The 21,285-nt window shown below is 47.9% G+C and overlaps 1 protein-coding gene across 2 annotated transcripts in view; it reads right to left on the minus strand.

Moving 5' to 3' along the window:
- ZFAT (zinc finger and AT-hook domain containing) overlaps positions 1 to 21,285 on the minus strand; it is a 221,879-nt gene that overhangs the window by 136,275 nt on the left and 64,319 nt on the right. For both annotated transcript variants that reach the window (XM_056522803.1, XM_056522801.1), the window contains exons 4-6: positions 12,557 to 12,805; positions 10,560 to 10,736; positions 9,196 to 9,343 (exon numbers count right to left, since the gene is read on the minus strand). In XM_056522803.1, the coding sequence (XP_056378778.1) occupies positions 9,196 to 9,343; positions 10,560 to 10,736; positions 12,557 to 12,805 (574 nt within the window). The remainder of the gene's footprint in view (positions 1 to 9,195; positions 9,344 to 10,559; positions 10,737 to 12,556; positions 12,806 to 21,285) is intronic.

Below are 21,285 nucleotides of genomic sequence, written 5' to 3' on the forward strand. Positions count from 1 at the left end.
CATGCTGGGAGTTGTAGTTTTGCAACAGCTGGAGGCACCTTGGTTGGGAGACCCTGGTCTATGAGTAGCAGTGCACATGTGCAACCATGGGAAGTCCAGGATTTTTATTCTTGAGATCATCAAATCCTACTTATCCCCCTATCTTGTGGGGAGATAAGTGTTAATGGTGGGGAAACCCCTTTAAATGGGTTAGCCCAAGATTTAAAGGGGTATTCCCCTGGAAAACATTATTTTTTTATTTTTAAATCAACTGATGCCAGAAAGTTAAAACAGATTTGTAAATTACTTCTATTAAAAAAAATCTTAATCCTTCCAGTACTTATCAGCTGCTGTATGCTCCACAGGAAGTTATTTTCTTTTGGAATTTCTTTTCTGTCTGACCACAGTGCTCTCTGCTGACACCTCTGTCCATTTTTAGGAACCGTCCAGGGTAGGAGCAAATCCCCATAGCAAACCTATTCTGCTCTGGACAGTTCCTAAAATGGACATAAGGGGTCAGCAGAGAGCACTGTGGTCAGACAGAAAAGAAATTAAAAAGGAAAAGAACTTCCTGAAGAGCATACAGCAGCTCATAAGTACAGGAAGAAATTAAGATTTTTTAATAGAAATACAAATCTTTTTAACTTTCTGGCACCAGTTGATAAAAAAAATATATATATGTGTTTTCCAGGGGAGTACCCCTTTAAAGGGGTACTCTGTTGCTAGACATCTTATCCCCATCCACAGGATAGGGGATAAGATGTCTGATCGCGGGCGTCCGGCCACTAGGACCATCTCGGTGCAGACACACAGCGTTTTGAACATTGTGTTCCGAATGCGTGGTTCAGGGAGGCTGTGACGTCACACCACGCCCCCTCCATTAATTTCTTTAGGAGGGGGCTTAAAGGGGTATTCCAGGATTTTTTTTAAGGGACTATGCTACAGGGGCTGTAAAGTTAGTGTAGTCCATAATATATAGTGTCTGTACCTGTGTGTGACGGTTTTCTCACAATTCTTCTGTGATTTTCACCCTAATATTTATTTTTAACAGCATACAAAATGACTGTTGTCTCAGATTTTTCCCAGCTTGCAATGCGGCCGAGACCTAACTCACTATTCAGCTGATGACAGGAGCCTGTCTGCTTCAATGGGTGGAGAGATCGCTTGGTGGGAGAGAGATCAATCTGCAACTAATGCAACAGCTGTGGGCACCCTGATTGAAAACCACAGGTCTTTTGTTTCAATGGGTGGGGTGGCTGATGTGTGGGAGGGAGGAAAAATGAATTGTGGGATTTGTAGTAAAAAAAAAAAAAAAAAAAAAAAAACATAAGTCAAATAGGAAATACAAGTTCACAAAAAGCTATTCACAGTGTTATGGTAATCTCACAGCATAGCCATTTAGCCACAAGACAAGCGCAGATCCTTCCTAAGCATGTCCATTACTGTCTGCCAGGTACGTACTAAAACAACCTTATGGTGGAGAACCCCTTTAACAATGTTCAGAATGGCGGGTGTCTGCACAGAGGTCGCGGAGGGTCCCAGCAGCCGAACCCCTGTGATCAGACATGTTATCCCCCATCGTTTGGCTAAGGGATAACGTGTCTAGCAACGGAGTACCCCTTTAAAGTTGTCTCCAATGTACGGGATAGGCGGAGTCAATGGGGCTGCACCATGCATGCTTGACCGTTACTCCATTTATTATCTAGGGGGCTTAAAAATATAATCCAGCACTGAACTTTTTAATAACAACTCTTACTATGGAAGCCTATGGGTGACATATGGAACAGTATGACATATATATCTAAGGCTGCATTCAGTCCACGTTTTTGCAATACAGTTCCCGTATACGTTTTCTATGTAAAAATCATATGGAACCGTATTGAAAACCGTATACATTGACTCTCCATTGAGAACCGTATGCCAAAAGATCAGGTTGTGTCCGTTTCGCATCCTGTACGGTTTTGTCAGTTTTTTCCCCGTACCCAAAACTGTAGTCTACCACGATTTTTGGTCCGGGTGAAAAACTGTATTAAACTGGATAAGTTTTTTGTTTTTTTTTTACATGGGAGTCAATGGGAACCGTACAGAACTGTATGTGCGAACGGTTCCATCCGTTTTTCACCATATGCGGTTTTGGACTTTGCACAGTTTTTTTTCTTGGAATTTCAATCAAACAAGTGAAACTTTATTCATAATGGAGTGAAAAGTTAAAAACATATAAAAAAAATTTTCTTAAAAAACGGATGGAACCGGACATCATTTTTTAAACTGTATATGGTTTTTAACTGTATACGGGTTAAAATTTGTACACACGTTTTGATACAGTTTAGTCCGGGTTTTGAGGAATCAGTTTTTCATCAAAAACTTGATACGGGAACTGTACTGCAAAAACGTGGTGTGAATGCTGCCGCCTAAGGAATATCCTGAACGCAGTGCGTATAAAGCCTCACATTTCCTGGGGATGTCTTGACACTAGAGGGTGATGCTCTATAAATTGTAGGAAGATGATATCTGCACCGGGCTATTAAATTAAGTGAAAGTCTGTACCGGGAGATGACGGAAAACAAATTCCTTCCAGGGAGATATTTGTGAGGAGCTCTACGGTAATTTGTGGAATAACGTTTATCCAGACCGGCGCCGTCCCCCATTAATCTTCTTCACCGGCACTTGCTGAACTTCCTAATTGTAAATCTAAAAAAGTTGTCGGCACCGAGGGATCGTCTGATTGCAGAACCATGTTCAGGGCTCTAATCTACATCTAAGTGGAATTAAAGCAGCTGAATATAAACCCCTCTGGAGAACACCGCCTCAAATCTACTGCGAAAATCCACCGCCAGCAATAATTCCTGCACCTGACAGGTCTACTACAGACAGCAATGTTACCTTCTATTCCACTGCCTGACCCAATAACACAGGATGAAATACTCAGTGTTATTAAATATTTACACAGTTGAAATAAAATACAGGAAAAGTTGAGCCACTTTGTAAAAAACATGAAACTCCTTGATTGACTTTTGTCTTTTTTCCAACTTTATGAACGATGTTATGCTTTACTGATCCTGCGGTATATCCTGTATTATACCCCAGAGCTGTACTCACTATTCTGCTGGTGAGGTCACGGTGTACATACATTACATTACTTATCCTGTACTGATCCTGAGTTATATCCTGTATTATACTCCAGAGCTGTACTCACTATTCTGCTGGTGAGGTCACTGTGTACATACATTACATTACTTATCCTGTACTGATCCTGAGTTATATCCTGTATTATACTCCAGATCTGTACTCACTATTCTGCTGGTGAGGTCACTGTGTACATACATTACATTACTTATCCTGTACTGATCCTGAGTTATATCCTGTATTATACTCCAGATCTGTACTCACTATTCTGCTGGTGAGGTCACTGTGTACATACATTACATTACTTATCCTGTACTGATCCTGAGTTATATCCTGTATTATACTCCAGAGCTGTACTCACTATTCTGCTGGTGAGGTCACTGTGTACATACATTACATTACTTATCCTGTACTGATCCTGAGTTATATATCAGACAGGAGGCTCATATCTTATGCATTAATCTTCCTTTATTAATGCCCATAGCAGAAATTCAAACTTTACTTTAGTGAATTCTACTAGAAAAAAACCTTTTAACTTTAAACTACAACTCCCAGCAGTCCACTGGATGTATCGGCCAATCCCCGGTCAGGATGCTTGGTATATAAGGGACTGCCTCCATAATCTCCTCCTCTTTCTTTCTGCTCATAGCAGAACTTCACATAAGTATTCTCTCACTGCTGTTATATAGTGCTTCTTTCAGTGTCTGTATTGCTGGTCTTGGCATTTCAGGTTTAGGTCTGTAAGTCCTTCCTGTTTTGCCCACTGTTTATATATACATATATACCTTTATTTCTAATATTATTATATATTATTTGTTTCTGACCCAGCAGATTCTGCTCTGTGTTCACCCTGTCAGCGGTGCACGCCGCCACACGCGCGGCGCCTGTCACTGCCTTTCTCACTCACTTCTCTCTTATCTACGACGCCATCTTATCGGCGGCATCTTGTGAACTTTCCTCTTTCTTCTTCTCGCTCCTTTCGCGCTCTCCTCTTCCCGCGCCGTAGTTCTCTTCGTGCAGAGTGGGCGAGAGGAGGGTGTGGCTTGTGGGCGTTCTTTAGCTCGCCCTATCACAGTGCAGGAAGCGGTAATCTTGCGAGATTACGTCGCTCTGCACTGTGGGTCAGCTCCTCCCTACACCGCATTGCCAGTTCAGTGCGAACTGCTTGAGGGACGAAACCTGGACTGCTTGCTGAAGGTTTTTCTGTATATCTATTGTTAGTCGCCTGGGAATTTATTCCCCTTTTGCCCCAGATACTGTGTACCTTGACTTACTTGTAGACAGCTTGCCTGTCACCTATATAGTAGGTGGTATAGGTATCCTCTGTAGGTGACATCCTATAAGCCTACATCTTATAAGCCCATATCTCCTATAGGCCTTTACCTGTCCTGTAGGTCGCATAAGACCCTTTAGGCAGCTCTTGTGTCTCTTATATATATATTATTGTACACATTAACATTATTGCCGATGAGAGAGCCACTATCTCTCCCAGGACATCTGCAGGGGAAGATCCAGTGCTGGACGCACCTCAATTTATGACTGCTGCCCAGATCCAAAATCTGATAAACAGATCCGTACAGGCAGCGATGTCCTCTGTCATACCACCCACGGGTGCGCAACATGCTGCACCTCTCATACAGGAACCCTCATGCAGTGGTGAACCGTCCATTAAGAAGGGCAAAGCGTCTCAGAAACGCAAGCATACCATCACGGTATCCGAATCCCCAGCAGGGGAAGTAAATTCCATGCACCAGGCAGTACCCGACCCGGACTGCCGACCCACTTTTCCTCCAGACTATAACCGATCCCTGGGTCTCGGGGAGTTGCATATGCAGAGGCAACGGTCCGCTAGACGGGCCAAGCCGGATTCCTTCGTGGACTCTTCAGATGAAGAGTCCTCCGCTGAATCTGGGGCGGCAGATGCCAATGAGTCTGACAGGGAGGACGAGGATAGTGGGCATATGGTGCTCCCTGAGTACGCCAACCCTGTATCCCAGGGTGAAACCATCTTAGACTCTCGTGGAGAGCCTTTCTTTGACCCAGAGGCTATATCCCATCCGGGCTCTGGAGACTGGACACCCCTTCCAGAGGTGTCTCAATACATTGAAGATTGGGCTTGCAGGTCTGTAGATAAGGCTAACCGCAATAAATTGAAGGCGGAGTTCCCCCGACCATGCATCCCCAAGAAGGTGGTGCTCACACCCGAGGTTGACCCCATACTTTTACGATACCTCACTAAACATGGAAAATATTCTAAAAAGGGTATTGAGATATCCTTTCCGCCCATCCAAGATCGAATCCTGGACCTCTTCGGCCCTATCACTAAAATTCTTAACCTCTCGGAGCAGGCGGCGGCAACGGAACAGCCGATCGACCTGCTTCAACTCAGGGGTTGGGCCCAGAGGGCCGTATGCCTGCTTGGGTGTGCGAACACCACTTGTTCGCTCAATTTTGATGAGGCTTGATCCTCAACTCTCTCACTTAGCTGAGACAGAACCCGGCCCTGCTGCTGAGGGTCTGCTTTTTGGGGATACCCTCATAAAGGATATCAACAAGATGGTCGGACTGTATACCAGTCTCTACAAAGCCCAAACATCCTTAAAGAAATCGGTCTCGGCTAAGGTTTTTCCCAAGGCTGGCAGAAACAGGGGCCGATCTGCCGGCCGCAATTACGCTAATAGGCCATACAACAGAGCTCCTGCTCCTCAGTACAGCCAGGCTCCACAGTCCTATCCTGTGCCAATCGCACAACCAGCACCCTTTTTCCCGCCTCGCGGACGCCCCTGGAGGGGACGTGGAGGGAGAGGTTATCCCTGCTCCCAACCAACTACCGGTGAGTACAACACACCTGAGTTCTTTTCACATACCCGTAGGGGGAAGACAAATATTTTATTCACGTCTGTTCTGCGATTACGGCAGACGCATGGATACTCAATACAGTGGCAGGGTACCAGATAGAATTTTGTTCCCCGCCAGACGTGACTTCAACTCCACCTCCCATCCGGTTCTCCAACCTGAACGTTGCTCTTATAGACAACGAATTACAGGACCTCCAGTCCAAACAGGCAGTGGTAGAGGTGGACCCCCTCTCCTCGGGGTTCCTCAGCAATCTCTTCCTAGTCAAAAAGAAGGGGGGCGGATACCCCCCCGTCATAAATTTACGAAATCTGAACCAACATGTCGTTTATCGACATTTCAAAATGGAAGGGATCCACTTCCTGCGGGATCTCTTAAAACCGGGGGATTGGCTGGTAAAGGTGGACCTAAAGAACGCCTACCTCACGGTTCCCATCAATCCAACCTCCCAACACTTCCTACGCTTCCTTTGGAGAGACCGAATGTGGCAATTTACTTGCAGGGGAGTGAGATTGATCATTTATCTGGATGACCTGCTTATCATGGCTCGTTCCAGACTTCAGGCGGGCGAACACGCCAGCTGGACGGTCCGATTATTGCAAGACCTAGGGTTCATCATCAATCACGAGAAGTATGTTCTCATTCCAGCTCAAGAGATGAAATTTTTGGGATTCTTGGTGGACACCGAGCGAGCTGTCCTCAGATTACCCAAGGCCAAGCTGACTATCATCCGCAAAGAACAAACAACCGTGTTGAACAAACAACGACTGTCGTTGCGTGTGCTAGCACGGCTGGTCGGACTTTTATCAGCCTCTATCCAGGCCATATTCCCCGCCACCCTCCATTATCGAGCCCTTAAGAGGCTCAAAACCTTACATTTGCGACAAGGGCTTCGATACGCAGACAAAGTATCGTTATGCCCGGAAGCCGTAGAGGAACTTCGGTGGTGGTTACGTCATGCCGTCGAATGGAACGGCTAGACCATCTTCAGTTCCAACCCGGACATCATTTTGGAGTCGGATGCGAGTCGCCACGGCTTGGGTGCTCGGTGCGGTCTCTCTTCAACAGGAGGGACGTGGTCCGCAGGAGTCTCTGCTGCACATCAACGAGCTGGAACTCCTGGCGGCATTCTTTGCCATCAGGAGCCTTCTACCACACGCATCCAATTGCTGTGTGTTATTGCGCATGGACAATGTGACCGCGGTCCAATATGTCAATCGCTTGGGGGGCTACAGATCCAGAGTTCTTGCGGATCTCGCGAAGGAATTTTGGCATTTTTGCCTTGCCCGCAACATTGTCCCGATAGCGGAATACATCCCGGGGGCTTCCAACATGATAGCGGACTGGAATTCTCGCTATCTGACCGACTCCAGCGATTGGCTGCTGGACCGGTCAGTTTTCCTGGCCCTTTGCCATCTGTGGGGTCCATTCTCTATAGATCTGTTCGCTTCCCGCCTCAATCATCAGCTACCCCGCTTTTACAGCTGGAGGCCAGAGCCGGAAGCCTATGCGGCAGACGCACTTCACCACAACTGGCCCCGGGGGACGCATTATGTGTTTCCCCCGTTCTCGATGATCCTCAGGGTTCTCCTGCATATAGTGAACCTGAGATAATTTGCATTATTGTTTCCATTATGTATTCTGTATCATACTTATGTCTAGCTTTGAACTTGCAAAAAGATAGGAGCCTCCTGTCTGATATATAAATCGAGATTTTCCTGGCTTGTGACGGAAAATATTAGTTATATGAAGACAGGAGGCGAGTATCTTCGCGCCCGACCCAACCCTGTCATGGTATCCTTTTTCTTTTCCAGGCTACTGAAGAGTGCATTCTGCGAGATGGAGGCTGAGGCGTTCCGGAGTTTTCCTCTTCGTTGTTGTGTCCCCATTGGGACATACTGTTCGGTCCGGTGATTCGGAGTTCTATGGAGCCGGTTTGGGTTATGTCGTGATTCAAGGTTCCAGTTGCGGCTGCAGATTTGCATCAAGAAAGAGGAGGAGATTATGGAGGCAGTCCCTTATATACCAAGCATCCTTACCAGGGATTGGCCGATACATCCAGTGGACTGCTGGGAGTTGTAGTTTAAAGTTTAAAAGTTTTTTCTAGTAGAATTCACTAAAGTAAAGTTTGAATTTCTGCTATGGGCATTAATAAAGGAAGATTAATGCATAAGATACGAGCCTCCTGTCTTCATATAACTAATATTTTCCGTCACAAGCTAGGAAAATCTTGATTTATATCCTGTATTATACTCCAGAGCTGCACTAACAATTCTGCTGGTGAGGTCACTGTGTACATACATTATATTACTTATCCTGTACTGATCCTGAGTTATAGCCTGTATTATACTCTACAGCTGTACTCACTATTCTGCTGGTGAGGTCACTGTGTACATACATTACATTACTTATCCTGTACTGATCCTGAGTTATATCCTGTATTCTACTCCAGAGCTGTACTCACTATTCTGCTGGTGAGGTCACTGTGTACATACATTGCATTACTTATCCTGAGTTATATCCTGTATTATACTCCAGAGCTGTACTCACTATTCTGCTGGTGAGGTCACTGTGTACATACATTACATTATTTATCCTGTACTGATCCTGTGTTATATCCTGTATTATACTCCAGAGCTGTACTCACTATTCTGCTGGTGAGGTCACTGTGTACATACATTACATTATTTATCCTGTACTGATCCAGAGTTATATCCTGTATTATACTCCAGAGCTGTACTCCCTATTCTGCTGGTGAGGTCACTGTGTACATACATTACATTACTTATCCTGTACTGATCCTGAGTTATATCCTGTATTATACTCCAGAGCTGCACTCACAATTCTGCTGGTGAGGTCATTGTGTACATACGTTGCATTACTTATCCTGAGTTATATCCTGTATTATTACATTATTTATCCTGTACTGATCCTGTGTTATATCCTGTATTATACTCCAGAGCTGTACTCCCTATTCTGCTGGTGAGGTCACTGTGTACATACATTACATTACTTATCCTGTACTGACCCTGAGTTATATCGTGTAGTATACTCCAGAGCTGTACTCACTATTCTGCTGGTGAGGTCACTGTGTATATACATTACATTACTTATCCTGTACTGATCCTGAGTTACAGCTCTGTTTCTCTGGTACCAGCTGTCACTTCAATGCTAACATTTGTAAGAACATGAATAAAGGATGAAAGCAGAAGGTTCTGTATCCCCCTGTGCTACCTGCTGGAGTGAGCGGCCTGTTCCTGAGGGACTTGCGGAATTGCATATTCCTGGTATCCTTTCCTCTGCTCTGGATCAGTCGCCTGCAAGTTAACTTCGGGTTCCACTGCTGGAGCTGCTGCTTCTATGGGGACTATTTTGGTTGCTCCTTCCAGATTAGGAAAGAAAAAATTAGAAATTAAAAAGTAAAGCTTTATAATGCACAGTCCCTGAAAATAACCTAGAGATAGATCAGGAGCACAGATCTTTATTTTATGGGAATAAAACAAACACGAGAAGAGGCGACATTCAGAAGTCAGTATATTGGTTATTAAATCATAAGAAGTGAAGTAAAAACTGGGTAAACTTAGTGTAAAAGTATTTTTTCCTACAGTACAGGAGACACATCAGAAAGGAAAATGGCCGCACTTTTTCCAACTCAATATTGTCTTTCTGTTGCCCTCGATTTTTAGACTGTCCAAGCTGCCTGATGGCTCGAGCATTGTGCAGGGAGGTCCACATGGGCGATTGCTGGATGGTTCATGCAGGCCTTTGTGGCAATTAACCATCAGCCACATACCCATATTACACAAGGGCCCCATAACCCCTCTGACACAAGGGCCCCATAGCCCCTCTGACACAAGGGCCCCATAGCCCCTATGACACAACCTGATCAGCAGACAAATGAGTGTTTATTCACTCATAGGCTGATCTTTAACCCTATTACACAGGGCAATGACTGCCTGTTCGGTCGATAATCTCTCTGTGTAAGGGTGCGTTCACACGGAGTAAATGAAGAGTAATTCACGCTGAAAAATTTACGGGCGGAATTGCGCGCGGACATGGGGGAGAAAGAAGTGAAGGATTTTTCAGCCATTTCCGTGCAAATTGCCCGCGAATTCCGCGCAAAAACAATGTCGGGCGGAATTTTTTTTAACCATTGACTTCAATTGATTTCTGCTCGCGGATTCCGCTTGAAGAATGAGCATGCTCTTTCTTCAAGCGGAACGGAATTCAGCGTCGGATTTCTGCTAGCAGAATTTCCACAGTGTGAACAGGACAGCAGAAATAACATTAAAGTCAATGGGCAGAGGGGATGTGAATTCATTTGGAGCGGAGAATTCAAGAGGAATTACTCGAGTAAATTCTGCGTGAATTACTCAGTGTGAACGCACCCTAATAGTGACCTGAGACAACATAAATTCACCATTAGGGCATATAGACCTCAAAGGGGCGCCCCCCTCTATGAGGCAGATCGTAGAGCCACTCTATAGTTCCCATACTGGCAGACTTGTACCACATGGATAGTGATTAACCCTAATGGTCACCATGGAGCTACATTTCCCCGGCAGTACGCAGCCTAACAGATTAGAAGCAGCCGGTACCTGGAATTGCCTCATGAGCCGTGAGCAGGACGCTGACAATGGGATTCACCCCTTGGGTCTTCTCAGCATCTTTCGTCTGCGGCGCTTTCTCCATTTTTTGCAGGCGCGATCTCTTTGGCTGTTTTTCCTTCTCCTTTTCATTATCTGGCAGAATAAACTTCCCTTCGAAGTCATTGCCTATACAAAAATTAAAAATAAATAAATATGAAACAAAAATTAAATTCCCACATACATTTCGACATACTAAAGAGGACTTCCAGCTGCACCTTATTTTTTTCCAATTTTTCTGCTATGAATGTCGATGCAGCTTATGTAAACTATCTTCTCCTCTGCACCAGCGCAGATGCTGCGCTAAGTTCATCTCCCCAAACACGGAGCTTAGGAGAAATTTTGCGCCATTCTGCTAAAGGGTTCAAATAAGTCTGCATAACTTGCAAATTTTGCTGCAGAAACACTGGAGATCCACAGCAAAATCACTATGAAGTGTCACTATCTTACCAGAGCAAAATGCCTCATTCTCCGTTTATCATGTTCCTTTCCTGCCACCTCCTCTCCCACTCTAAACTTAAAGGAGTACCTGCCACAAAATAAACTTTTCTAAACTAACTCAGGCTATGTTCCCTAACTACTCCTAACACTCCTCCACCCCTTATAAAAAAGATTTCAGAGCTTTAAAAAGCTGTGTATCATATCGTTATTCTTGCTTACATAGTGAAATCTTCCAGCAGAAGAAAGTGGGCATTTCCCAGCAGGCATGACATCACTGAAGCCTGCTGGGGGACCACTTCTGCCCTCACATTGTAGCGTTCTGATGAAAAGAAGCTCTGTGCAGCTTTCAGTGGGGCTCTATACATCTTTCAGTGAGGCTCTATGCATCTTTCAGTGAGACTCTATGCATCCTTCAGTGAGGCTCTATGCATCCTTCAGTGAGGCTCTATGCATCCTTCAGTGAGGCTCTATGCATCCTTCAGTGAGGCTCTATGTATCCTTCAGTGAGGCTATATGCAACCTTCAGTGAGGCTATATGCAACCTTCAGTGAGGCTATATGCAACCTTCAGTGAGGCTCTATGCATTCTTCAGTGAGGCTCTGTGCATGTTTTAATGAGGCTCTGTGAAGCTTTCAGTCTGTGCAGCTTTCAGTAAGGCTCTGTGCCGCTGTCAATAAAGCTCAGTGCAGAGAAACACTTCCTGAGTTTGGTCTCCTGCCAGGCTAGGAGGAGACAGAACTCACTGTATTAATTGTGGCAGGGAACAAAACAGAGTCAACTAATGGCCGTTTTTTCTATTACATTTTAAACATATTTTAGTTGATAATTTTAAAAGCAAGTGAATAGGAAAGTGGCTTCTAATTACACAAGGAACACTATATTAAAAGTTATATTTGGTGACAGGCATTTTTTAAGTCCATTTTGAGGCACAAGATGACTATCAAATAACTGAGGGAACAGGTTACACACTGCACATACGAGTCTATGGAGAGGAGAGGAGGAAGGAGTGGCTGGAGAGAACAAGAAGCAGACAGAGAGACTTTAGACAGACTACAGAGGCTCACAATCAGTAATAGCTATAAACTCAGGACATTATTCACAAAATACACTGCTCAGTACTGCTCTATAATGTACTCCATTCTGCTGCTGCTGAGGGTGTGCTATAAAGCTATAGGGGAGCAGGATCCCCTCTTTTCTGTGTAGTGTATGGGAATCATCATAGCGGCTTCTCTACATCCACTAGTCTGCAGAATAGTTCCCTATACAAATGTTCTATAATGAACAAAGAGCTACTCTACATGTCTATGTAGCGAAACGCTTAAAATTTCATTCACTGCAGTGGATGTAACAGCAACTGTACAATAAGCATATACAAGAGAGTAAAAAAAAAAACAACTTCTCCACAATGCATATCTACAGAAGTTATTCAGGGTAAAAGTGGAAGGCAGAACATTTTTGAAGCTCTGGATAAGAGTAGAAGATACAATGTAAGCGTATTTATCCCTTACCCTGAGTGACATCTTCGTCGTCATTAAACACAATGATGCAGATGTGTTTCTTCAGCTGTCGGATGTTGGAGAATGTTCGGCTGCATTTTCGGCAGTCCAAACTGTCAGGGACGGGCTCTGGGGACAGGCGTCCCTCCTCGGCGTCCTCTTTAGGAAGGCTTCCATTACTCTCTGTGGGCTCCTCCTCAGCAATGGATTTCTTTGTGGAACCTTTCGGGCGTCCTCTTTTTCTCTTCACAACACACAATTCTGCAATATAAATAAATAAATGAATGAATGAAGGAATAAATAAATAAATAAATAATCTAACTAACTAAAGTGGAAGGCTTTTCACAGTCTGTCTTTGTGTGTGTGTGGAGGGGGCAATAGGACAGAAAATGGCAATCACACGGGGTCTCTGTGGTGCGCTGCTTTGTCAGTAGTTGCAGATAACACTTCAGTATGCAAACCGGTACACAGGACTGTATTTTATATTATTCAAGGATGTTTACAATGTGTCCTGTTGTATACATCCTTCAATAATAAAATACAGTCCTGTGTACCGGTTGGCATACTGAAGTGTTATCTGCAACTACTGACAAAGCAGCGCTCGACAGGGACCCCGTGTGATTGCCATTTTCTATCCTATTGTTCCATATTCTGCACCCTTTTGGGACACGGATAGGGGGTAACGAGCAGCAGGCTATACATACAGTGGGGATCAAAAGTTGTATTAATGTGCATGAAGAAGCCAAGGAAAGATGGAAAATTCCCCAAAAGGCATCAAATTACAGATTAGACATTCTTATAATATGTCAACAAAAGTTAGATTTTATTTCCATCATTTACACTTTCAAAAATAACAGAAAACAAAAAAATGGCGTCTGCAAAAGTTTGGGCACCCTGCAGAATTTATAGCATGCACTGCCCCCTTTGCAAAGCCGAGACCTGCCAGTGTCATGGATTGTTCTCAATCATCATCTGGGAAGACCAGGTGATGTTAATCTCAAAGGTTTTAAATGCCCAGACTCATCAGACCTTGCCCCAACAATCAGCACCATGGGTTCTTCTAAGCAGTTGTCTAGAAATCTGAAACTGAAAATAGTTGACGCTCACAAAGCTGGAGAAGGCTATAAGAAGGCTATAAGCAAAACCTTTTCAGATGTCAATATCCTCTGTTCGGAATGTAATTAAGAAATGGCAGTAATCAGGAACAGTGGAAGTTAAAGCAAGATCTGGAAGACCAAGAAAAATTTCAGACAGAACCGCTCGCAGGATTGTGAGAAAAACAATTCAAAACCCACGTTTGACTGCACAATCCCTCCAGAAAGATGTGGCAGACACTGGAGTTGTGATACACTATTCCACCATAAAGAGATACTTGTACAAATATGGTCTTCATGGAAGAGTCATCAGAAGAAAACCTCTTCTATGTCCTCACCACAAAAATCAGCGTTTGAACTTTGCAAATGAACATACAGACAAGCCTGATGCATTTTGGAAACAAGTTCTGTGGACGAATGAGGTTAAAATTGAACTTTTTGGCCGGAATGAGCAAAGGTACGTTTGGAGAAGAAGGGGAACTGAATTTAATGAAAAGAACCTCTGTCCAACTGTTAAGCATGGGGGTGTATCAATCATGCTTTGGGTTTGTATTGCAGCCAGTGGCACAGGGAACATCTCACGAGTAGAAGGAAAATGGATTCCATAAAACTTCAGCAAATTTTGGATGCTAACTTGATGCCATCTGTGAAAAAGCTGAAGATAAAGAGAGGATGGCTTCTACAAATGGATAATGATCCTAATCACACCTCGAAATCCACAGGGGATTACATCAAGAGGCATAACTGAAGGTTTTGCCATGGCCTTCACAATCTCCTGACCTCAACATAATTGAATGGATAGACCTTAAAAGAGCAGTGCGTGACAGACAGCCCAGAAATCTCAAAGAACTGGAAGACTTTTGTGAGGAAGAATGAGCAAAGATACCTCAAACAAGAATTGAAAGACTCTTGGCTAGCTACAAAAAGTGTTTACAAGCTGTGATACTTGCCAAATGGGGCAGTACAAGATATTAACTCTGCAGGGTACCCAAACTTTTGCAGACGCCATTTTTTGTTTTCTGTTATTTTGAAAGTGTAAATGATGGAACTAAAATTTAACTTTTGTTGACTTATTATAAGAATGTCTAATCTGTAATTTGATGCCTTTTGGGGATTTTTCAATCTTTCCTTGGCTTCTTTATGCACATTAATACAAATGTTTACCTGGGGGTGCCCAAACTTTTGATCCCCACTGTACCTACCAATACCCTAAAGCCCACTATAGAATTGTGCCTATCCCATTGCACAACTGCTAAAGGTTAGTACAGTACTATAGGTGCGGTGGTGGGTTATTCCGTTACATTTTTTCACAACCAGAAGGTGCTACACAAGGGAGCGCCCCGTATTTTTCTGTCTCTCTTTCCCATTTTTGGGGGGACATCATTCCTATATAACCCGACGTGTGGTGGGGCGCGGTACGTTCGGGTATTGCAGACATGCGGACCCCATTTACTAAATATGTGACTAGATATGTGTGATCTGTTGCACCAGATCTTTCACATTAATGGTCTATTCACACGTACACAGATTTGATGCGCAGGATTTTCTGCTGCAGATTTCAATGTAAACTGAACACCGCTTTAAATCCTGCGCATCAAATGTGCGCAGAATACTGTACGTGTGAATTGACCATAAAAGGGCGAAAACATATGCACTGTATGTGCAAGTAATTTGGAAATCCATGTTTTCAAAACATCCAATATTTCCCCTCCACTTCCAAATAGAGATGAGCGAACTTACAGTAAATTCGATTCATCACGAACTTCTCGGCTCGGCAGTTGATAACTTTTCCTGCATAAATTAGTTCAGCTTTCCGGTGCTCCGGTGGGCTGGAAAAGGTGGATACAGTCCTAGGAAAGAGTCTCCTAAGACTGTATCCACCTTTTCCAGCCCACCGGAGCACCTGAAAGCTGAACTAATTTATGCAGCAAAAGTCATCAACTGCCGAGCCGAGAAGTTCGTGACGAATCAAATTTACTGTAAGTTTGCTCATCTCTACTTCCAAATGATGGACTATATTGTATTGGCCCATTACATAAAATCGTGAGGATATAAAATTTTAATCTTCGGTTAAACCATTATAAAATGTAGAAAGGTCTCCAAGGGTGTGAACACTTATGCAAGACACTGTATATACCTATTACAGTGGTCTTCAACCTGCGGACCTCCAGATGTTGCAAAACTACAACTCCCAGCATGCCCGGACAGCCGTTGGCTGTCCGGGCATGCTGGGAGTTGTAGTTTTGCAACATCTGGAGGTCCGCAGGTTGAAGACCACTGACCTATTATATACTGCCCCCTGTGGACATCCTTCAGCCCTGAAGAGGTTAGGGAAGGTTTATCCCTGATTTAATGTAGAGGGTGCTCCGGCACGTTGTGCTGACGGTGACTGATGCTGGCGGATCTATCACATTAGACAGACAGTGATCATGATTAATACCGCGACACTTTACAGTGAATTATTCACGTCCTCGTCCAGCAGCCGCGCTGGGGAGACATCAGACGGCATGTATAATGAAGCTGCACCTTCTCCAGGTTCACGTCTCTCTCTATGCTGGAAGCTGCTCGCTGTTTATGGTAAAGATTAGGGCTGCACTATATATCGCAAAAGCAATTAAATCATGATTTTCGCTATCTCCCAGCATGCCCGGACCGGCAAAGTAGTAGGGAGTAGTAGTTTCACAACAGCTGGAGGCACCCTGGTAGAAAAACACTGAGCTAAGTAAAAGGGCCCAGGGAGAAAAAATAAGTAAATTCTGCTCACCTCCTCCCGGTCCCACCCTCCCTGGTGTCTCCTCTCTTAGTAGTAGGACCTGATCTGACAGAGAAAGGTCTTTTTCGGCTGCAAACACACTGGGTTTCCCGGATCCTGTGGGAGATTTGAAAACCGCCCGGGAAACCCAGTGTACTGCTGCAGTTCAAAAAGCTACCTACAGGGGGGAGAGAATGTAACGGGGGGGAGAGAATGTGACGGGGAGGAGAAAATGTGACGGGGCAGAGAATGTGACGGGGAGGGGAAAATGTGACGGGGAGGGGAAAATGTGACGGGGGAGAGAATGTGACGGGGAGGGGAAAATGTGACGGGGAGGGGAAAATGTGACGGGGAGGAGAAAATGTGACGGGGCAGAGAATGTGACGGGGAGGGGAAAATGTGACGGGGCAGAGAATGTGACGGGGAGGGGAAAATGTGACGGGGAGGGGAAAATGTGACGGGGGAGAGAATGTGACGGGGAGGGGAAAATGTGACGGGGAGGAGAAAATGTGACGGGGAGGGGAAAATGTGAGGGGGAGGGGAAAATGTGACGGGGAGGAGAAAATGTGACGGGGAGGAGAAAATGTGACGGGGAGGGGAGAATGTGACGGGGAGGGGAGAATGTGACGGGGAGGGGAGAATGTGACGGGGAGGGGAGAATGTGACGGGGAGGGGAGAATGTGACGGGGAGGGGAGAATGTGACGGGGAGGGGAGAATGTGACGGGGAGGGGAGAATGTGACGGGGAGGGGAGAATGTGACGGGGAGGGGAGAATGTGACGGGGAGGGGAGAATGTGACGGGGAGGGGAGAATGTGACGGGGAGGGGAGAATGTGACGGGGAGGGGAGAATGTGACGGGGAGGGGAGAATGTGACGGGGAGGGGAGAATGTGACGGGGAGGGGAGAATGTGACGGGGAGGGGAGAATGTGACGGGGAGGGGAGAATGTGACGGGGAGGGGAGAATGTGACGGGGAGGGGAGGATGTGACGGGGAGGGGAGGATGTGACGGGGAGGGGAGGATGTGACGGGGAGGGGAGGATGTGACGGGGAGGGGAGGATGTGACGGGGAGGGGAGGATGTGACGGGGAGGGGAGGATGTGACGGGGAGGGGAGGATGTGACGGGGAGGGGAGAATGTGACGGGGAGGGGAGAATGTGACGGGGAGGGGAGAATGTGACGGGGAGGGGAGAATGTGACGGGGAGGGGAGAATGTGACGGGGAGGGGAGAATGTGACGGGGAGGGGAGAATGTGACGGGGAGGGGAGAATGTGACGGGGAGGGGAGAATGTGACGGGAGAGAGAATGTGTCGGGAGAGAGAATGTGACGGGAGAGAGAATGTGACGGGAGAGAGAATGTGACGGGAGAGAGAATGTGACGGGAGAGAGAATGTGACGGGAGAGAGAATGTGACGGGAGAGAGAATGTGACGGGAGAGAGAATGTGACGGGGAGGGGGGGAGAATGTGACGGGGAGGGGGGAGAATATGACGGGGAGGGGGGAGAATATGACGGGGAGGGGGGGAGAATATGACGGGGAGGGGGGAGAATGTGACAGGGGGAGGGGGGGAGAATGTGACGGGGAGGGGGGGAGAATGTGACGGGGAGGGGGGGAGAATGTGACGGGGAGGGGGGGAGAATGTGACGGGGAGGAGAAAATGTGACGGGGAGGAGAAAATGTGACGGGGGGGAGAAAATGTGACGGGGAGGGGAGAATGTGACGGGGAGGGGAGAATGTGACGGGGAGGGGAGAATGTGACGGGGAGGGGAGAATGTGACAGGGAGGGGAGAATGTGACAGGGAGGGGAGGATGTGACGGGGAGGGGAGGATGTGACGGGGAGGGGAGGATGTGACGGGGAGGGGAGGATGTGACGGGGAGGGGAGGATGTGTCGGGGAGGGGAGGATGTGTCGGGGAGGGGAGGATGTGACGGGGAGGGGAGGATGTGACGGGGAGGGGAGGATGTGACGGGGAGGGGAGGATGTGACGGGGAGGGGAGGATGTGACGGGGAGGGGAGAATGTGACGGGGAGGGGAGAATGTGACGGGGAGGGGAGAATGTGACGGGGAGGGGAGAATGTGACGGGGAGGGGAGAATGTGACGGGGAGGAGAAAATGTGACGGGGAGGAGAAAATGTGACGGGGAGGAGAAAATGTAACGGGGAGGAGAAAATGTGACGGGGAGGAGAAAATGTGACGGGGAGGAGAAAATGTGACGGGGAGGAGAAAATGTGACGGGGGGGAGAGAATGTGACGGGGAGGGGAGAATGTGACGGGGAGGGGAGAATGTGACGGGGAGGGGAGAATGTGACGGGGAGGGGAGAATGTGACGGGGAGGGGAGAATGTGACGGGGAGGGGAGAATGTGACGGGGAGGGGAGAATGTGACGGGGAGGGGAGAATGTGACGGGGAGGGGAGAATGTGACGGGGAGGGGAGAATGTGACGGGGAGGGGAGAATGTGACGGGGAGGGGAGAATGTGACGGGGAGGGGAGAATGTGACGGGGAGGGGAGAATGTGACGGGGAGGGGAGAATGTGACGGGGAGGGGAGAATGTGACGGGGAGGGGAGAATGTGACGGGGAGGGGAGAATGTGACGGGGAGGGGAGAATGTGACGGGGAGGGGAGAATGTGACGGGGAGGGGAGAATGTGACGGGGAGGGGAGAATGTGACGGGGAGGGGAGGATGTGACGGGGAGGGGAGGATGTGACGGGGAGGGGAGGATGTGACGGGGAGGGGAGGATGTGACGGGGAGGGGAGGATGTGACGGGGAGGGGAGGATGTGACGGGGAGGGGAGGATGTGACGGGGAGGGGAGGATGTGACGGGGAGGGGAGAATGTGACGGGGAGGGGAGGATGTGACGGGGAGGGGAGAATGTGACGGGGAGGGGAGAATGTGACGGGGAGGGGAGAATGTGACGGGGAGGGGAGAATGTGACGGGGAGGGGAGAATGTGACGGGGAGGGGAGAATGTGACGGGGAGGGGAGAATGTGACGGGGAGGGGAGAATGTGACGGGGAGGGGAGAATGTGACGGGGAGGGGAGAATGTGACGGGGAGGGGAGAATGTGACGGGAGAGAGAATGTGTCGGGAGAGAGAATGTGACGGGAGAGAGAATGTGACGGGAGAGAGAATGTGACGGGAGAGAGAATGTGACGGGAGAGAGAATGTGACGGGGAGGGGGGGGAGAATGTGACGGGGAGGGGGGGAGAATATGACGGGGAGGGGGGGAGAATATGACGGGGAGGGGGGAGAATATGACGGGGAGGGGGGGAGAATGTGACAGGGGGAGGGGGGGAGAATGTGACGGGGAGGGGGGGAGAATGTGACGGGGAGGGGGGGGGAGAATGTCACGGGGAGGGGAGAATGTGACGGGGGGAGGATGTGGCAGGGGGGGGGAATGTGACGGGGGAGGGAGAAATTAAATTGGGGAGATGTGAAATGGGTGATGGGCATAAAATGAGTGGATAGTTATAAAATGGAGGGGATTGGACATGAAATGACGGGATTTCACCATTTATTTATTATATCGCATCGCATATCGAAATCGCAATGTTTAGACTATATTCGCAATCGGAGCGGATTTGTGGATCGGGAGGAGAAAATGTGACGGGGAGGAGAAAATGTGACGGGGGAGAGAATGTGACGGGGGAGAGGAAAATGTGACGGGGAGGGGAAAATGTGACGGGGAGGGAGAAAATGTGACGGGGAGGGAGAAAATGTGACGGGGGGGGAGAAAATGTGTCGGGGAGGAGAAAATGTGACGGGGAGGAGAAAATGTGACGGGGAGGAGAAAATGTGACGTGGGAGAGAATGTGACGGGGGAGAGAATGTGACGGGGAGGGGAGAATGTGACGGGGAGGGGAGAATGTGACGGGGAGGGGAGAATGTGACGGGGAGGGGAGAATGTGACGGGGAGGGGAGAATGTGACGGGGAGGGGAGAATGTGACGGGGAGGGGAGAATGTGACGGGGAGGGGAGAATGTGACGGGGAGGGGAGAATGTGACGGGGAGGGGAGGATGTGACGGGGAGGGGAGGATGTGACGGGGAGGGGAGGATGTGACGGGGAGGGGAGGATGTGACGGGGAGGGGAGGATGTGACGGGGGAGGGGAGGATGTGACGGGGAGGGGAGGATGTGACGGGGAGGGGAGGATGTGACGGGGAGGGGAGGATGTGACGGGGAGGGTAGAATGTGACGGGGAGGGTAGAATGTGACGGGGAGGGTAGAATGTGACGGGGAGGGTAGAATGTGACGGGGAGGGTAGAATGTGACGGGGAGGGTAGAATGTGACGGGGAGGGTAGAATGTGACGGGGAGGGTAGAATGTGACGGGGAGGGGAGAATGTGACGGGGAGGGGAGAATGTGACGGGGAGGGTAGAATGTGACGGGGAGGGTAGAATGTGACGGGGAGGGTAGAATGTGACGGGGAGGGTAGAATGTGACGGGGAGGGTAGAATGTGACGGGGAGGGTAGAATGTGACGGGGAGGGGTAGAATGTGACGGGGAGGGTAGAATGTGACGGGGAGGGTAGAATGTGACGGGGAGGGTAGAATGTGACGGGGAGGGTAGAATGTGACGGGGAGGGTAGAATGTGACGGGGAGGGTAGAATGTGACGGGGAGGGTAGAATGTGACGGGGAGGGTAGAATGTGACGGGGAGGGGAGAATGTGACGGGGAGGGGAGAATGTGACGGGGAGGGGAGAATGTGACGGGGAGGGGAGAATGTGACGGGGAGGGGAGAATGTGACGGGGGAGAGAATGTGACGGGAGAGAGAATGTGACGGGAGAGAGAATGTGACGGGAGAGAGAATGTGACGGGGAGGGGGGGGGAGAATGTGACGGGGAGGGGGGGAGAATATGACGGGGAGGGGGGAGAATATGACGGGGAGGGGGGAG

The sequence above is a fragment of the Hyla sarda genome, chromosome 5, assembly GCF_029499605.1.
Source record: "Hyla sarda isolate aHylSar1 chromosome 5, aHylSar1.hap1, whole genome shotgun sequence".
Classification (NCBI taxonomy): Eukaryota; Metazoa; Chordata; class Amphibia; order Anura; family Hylidae; genus Hyla; species Hyla sarda.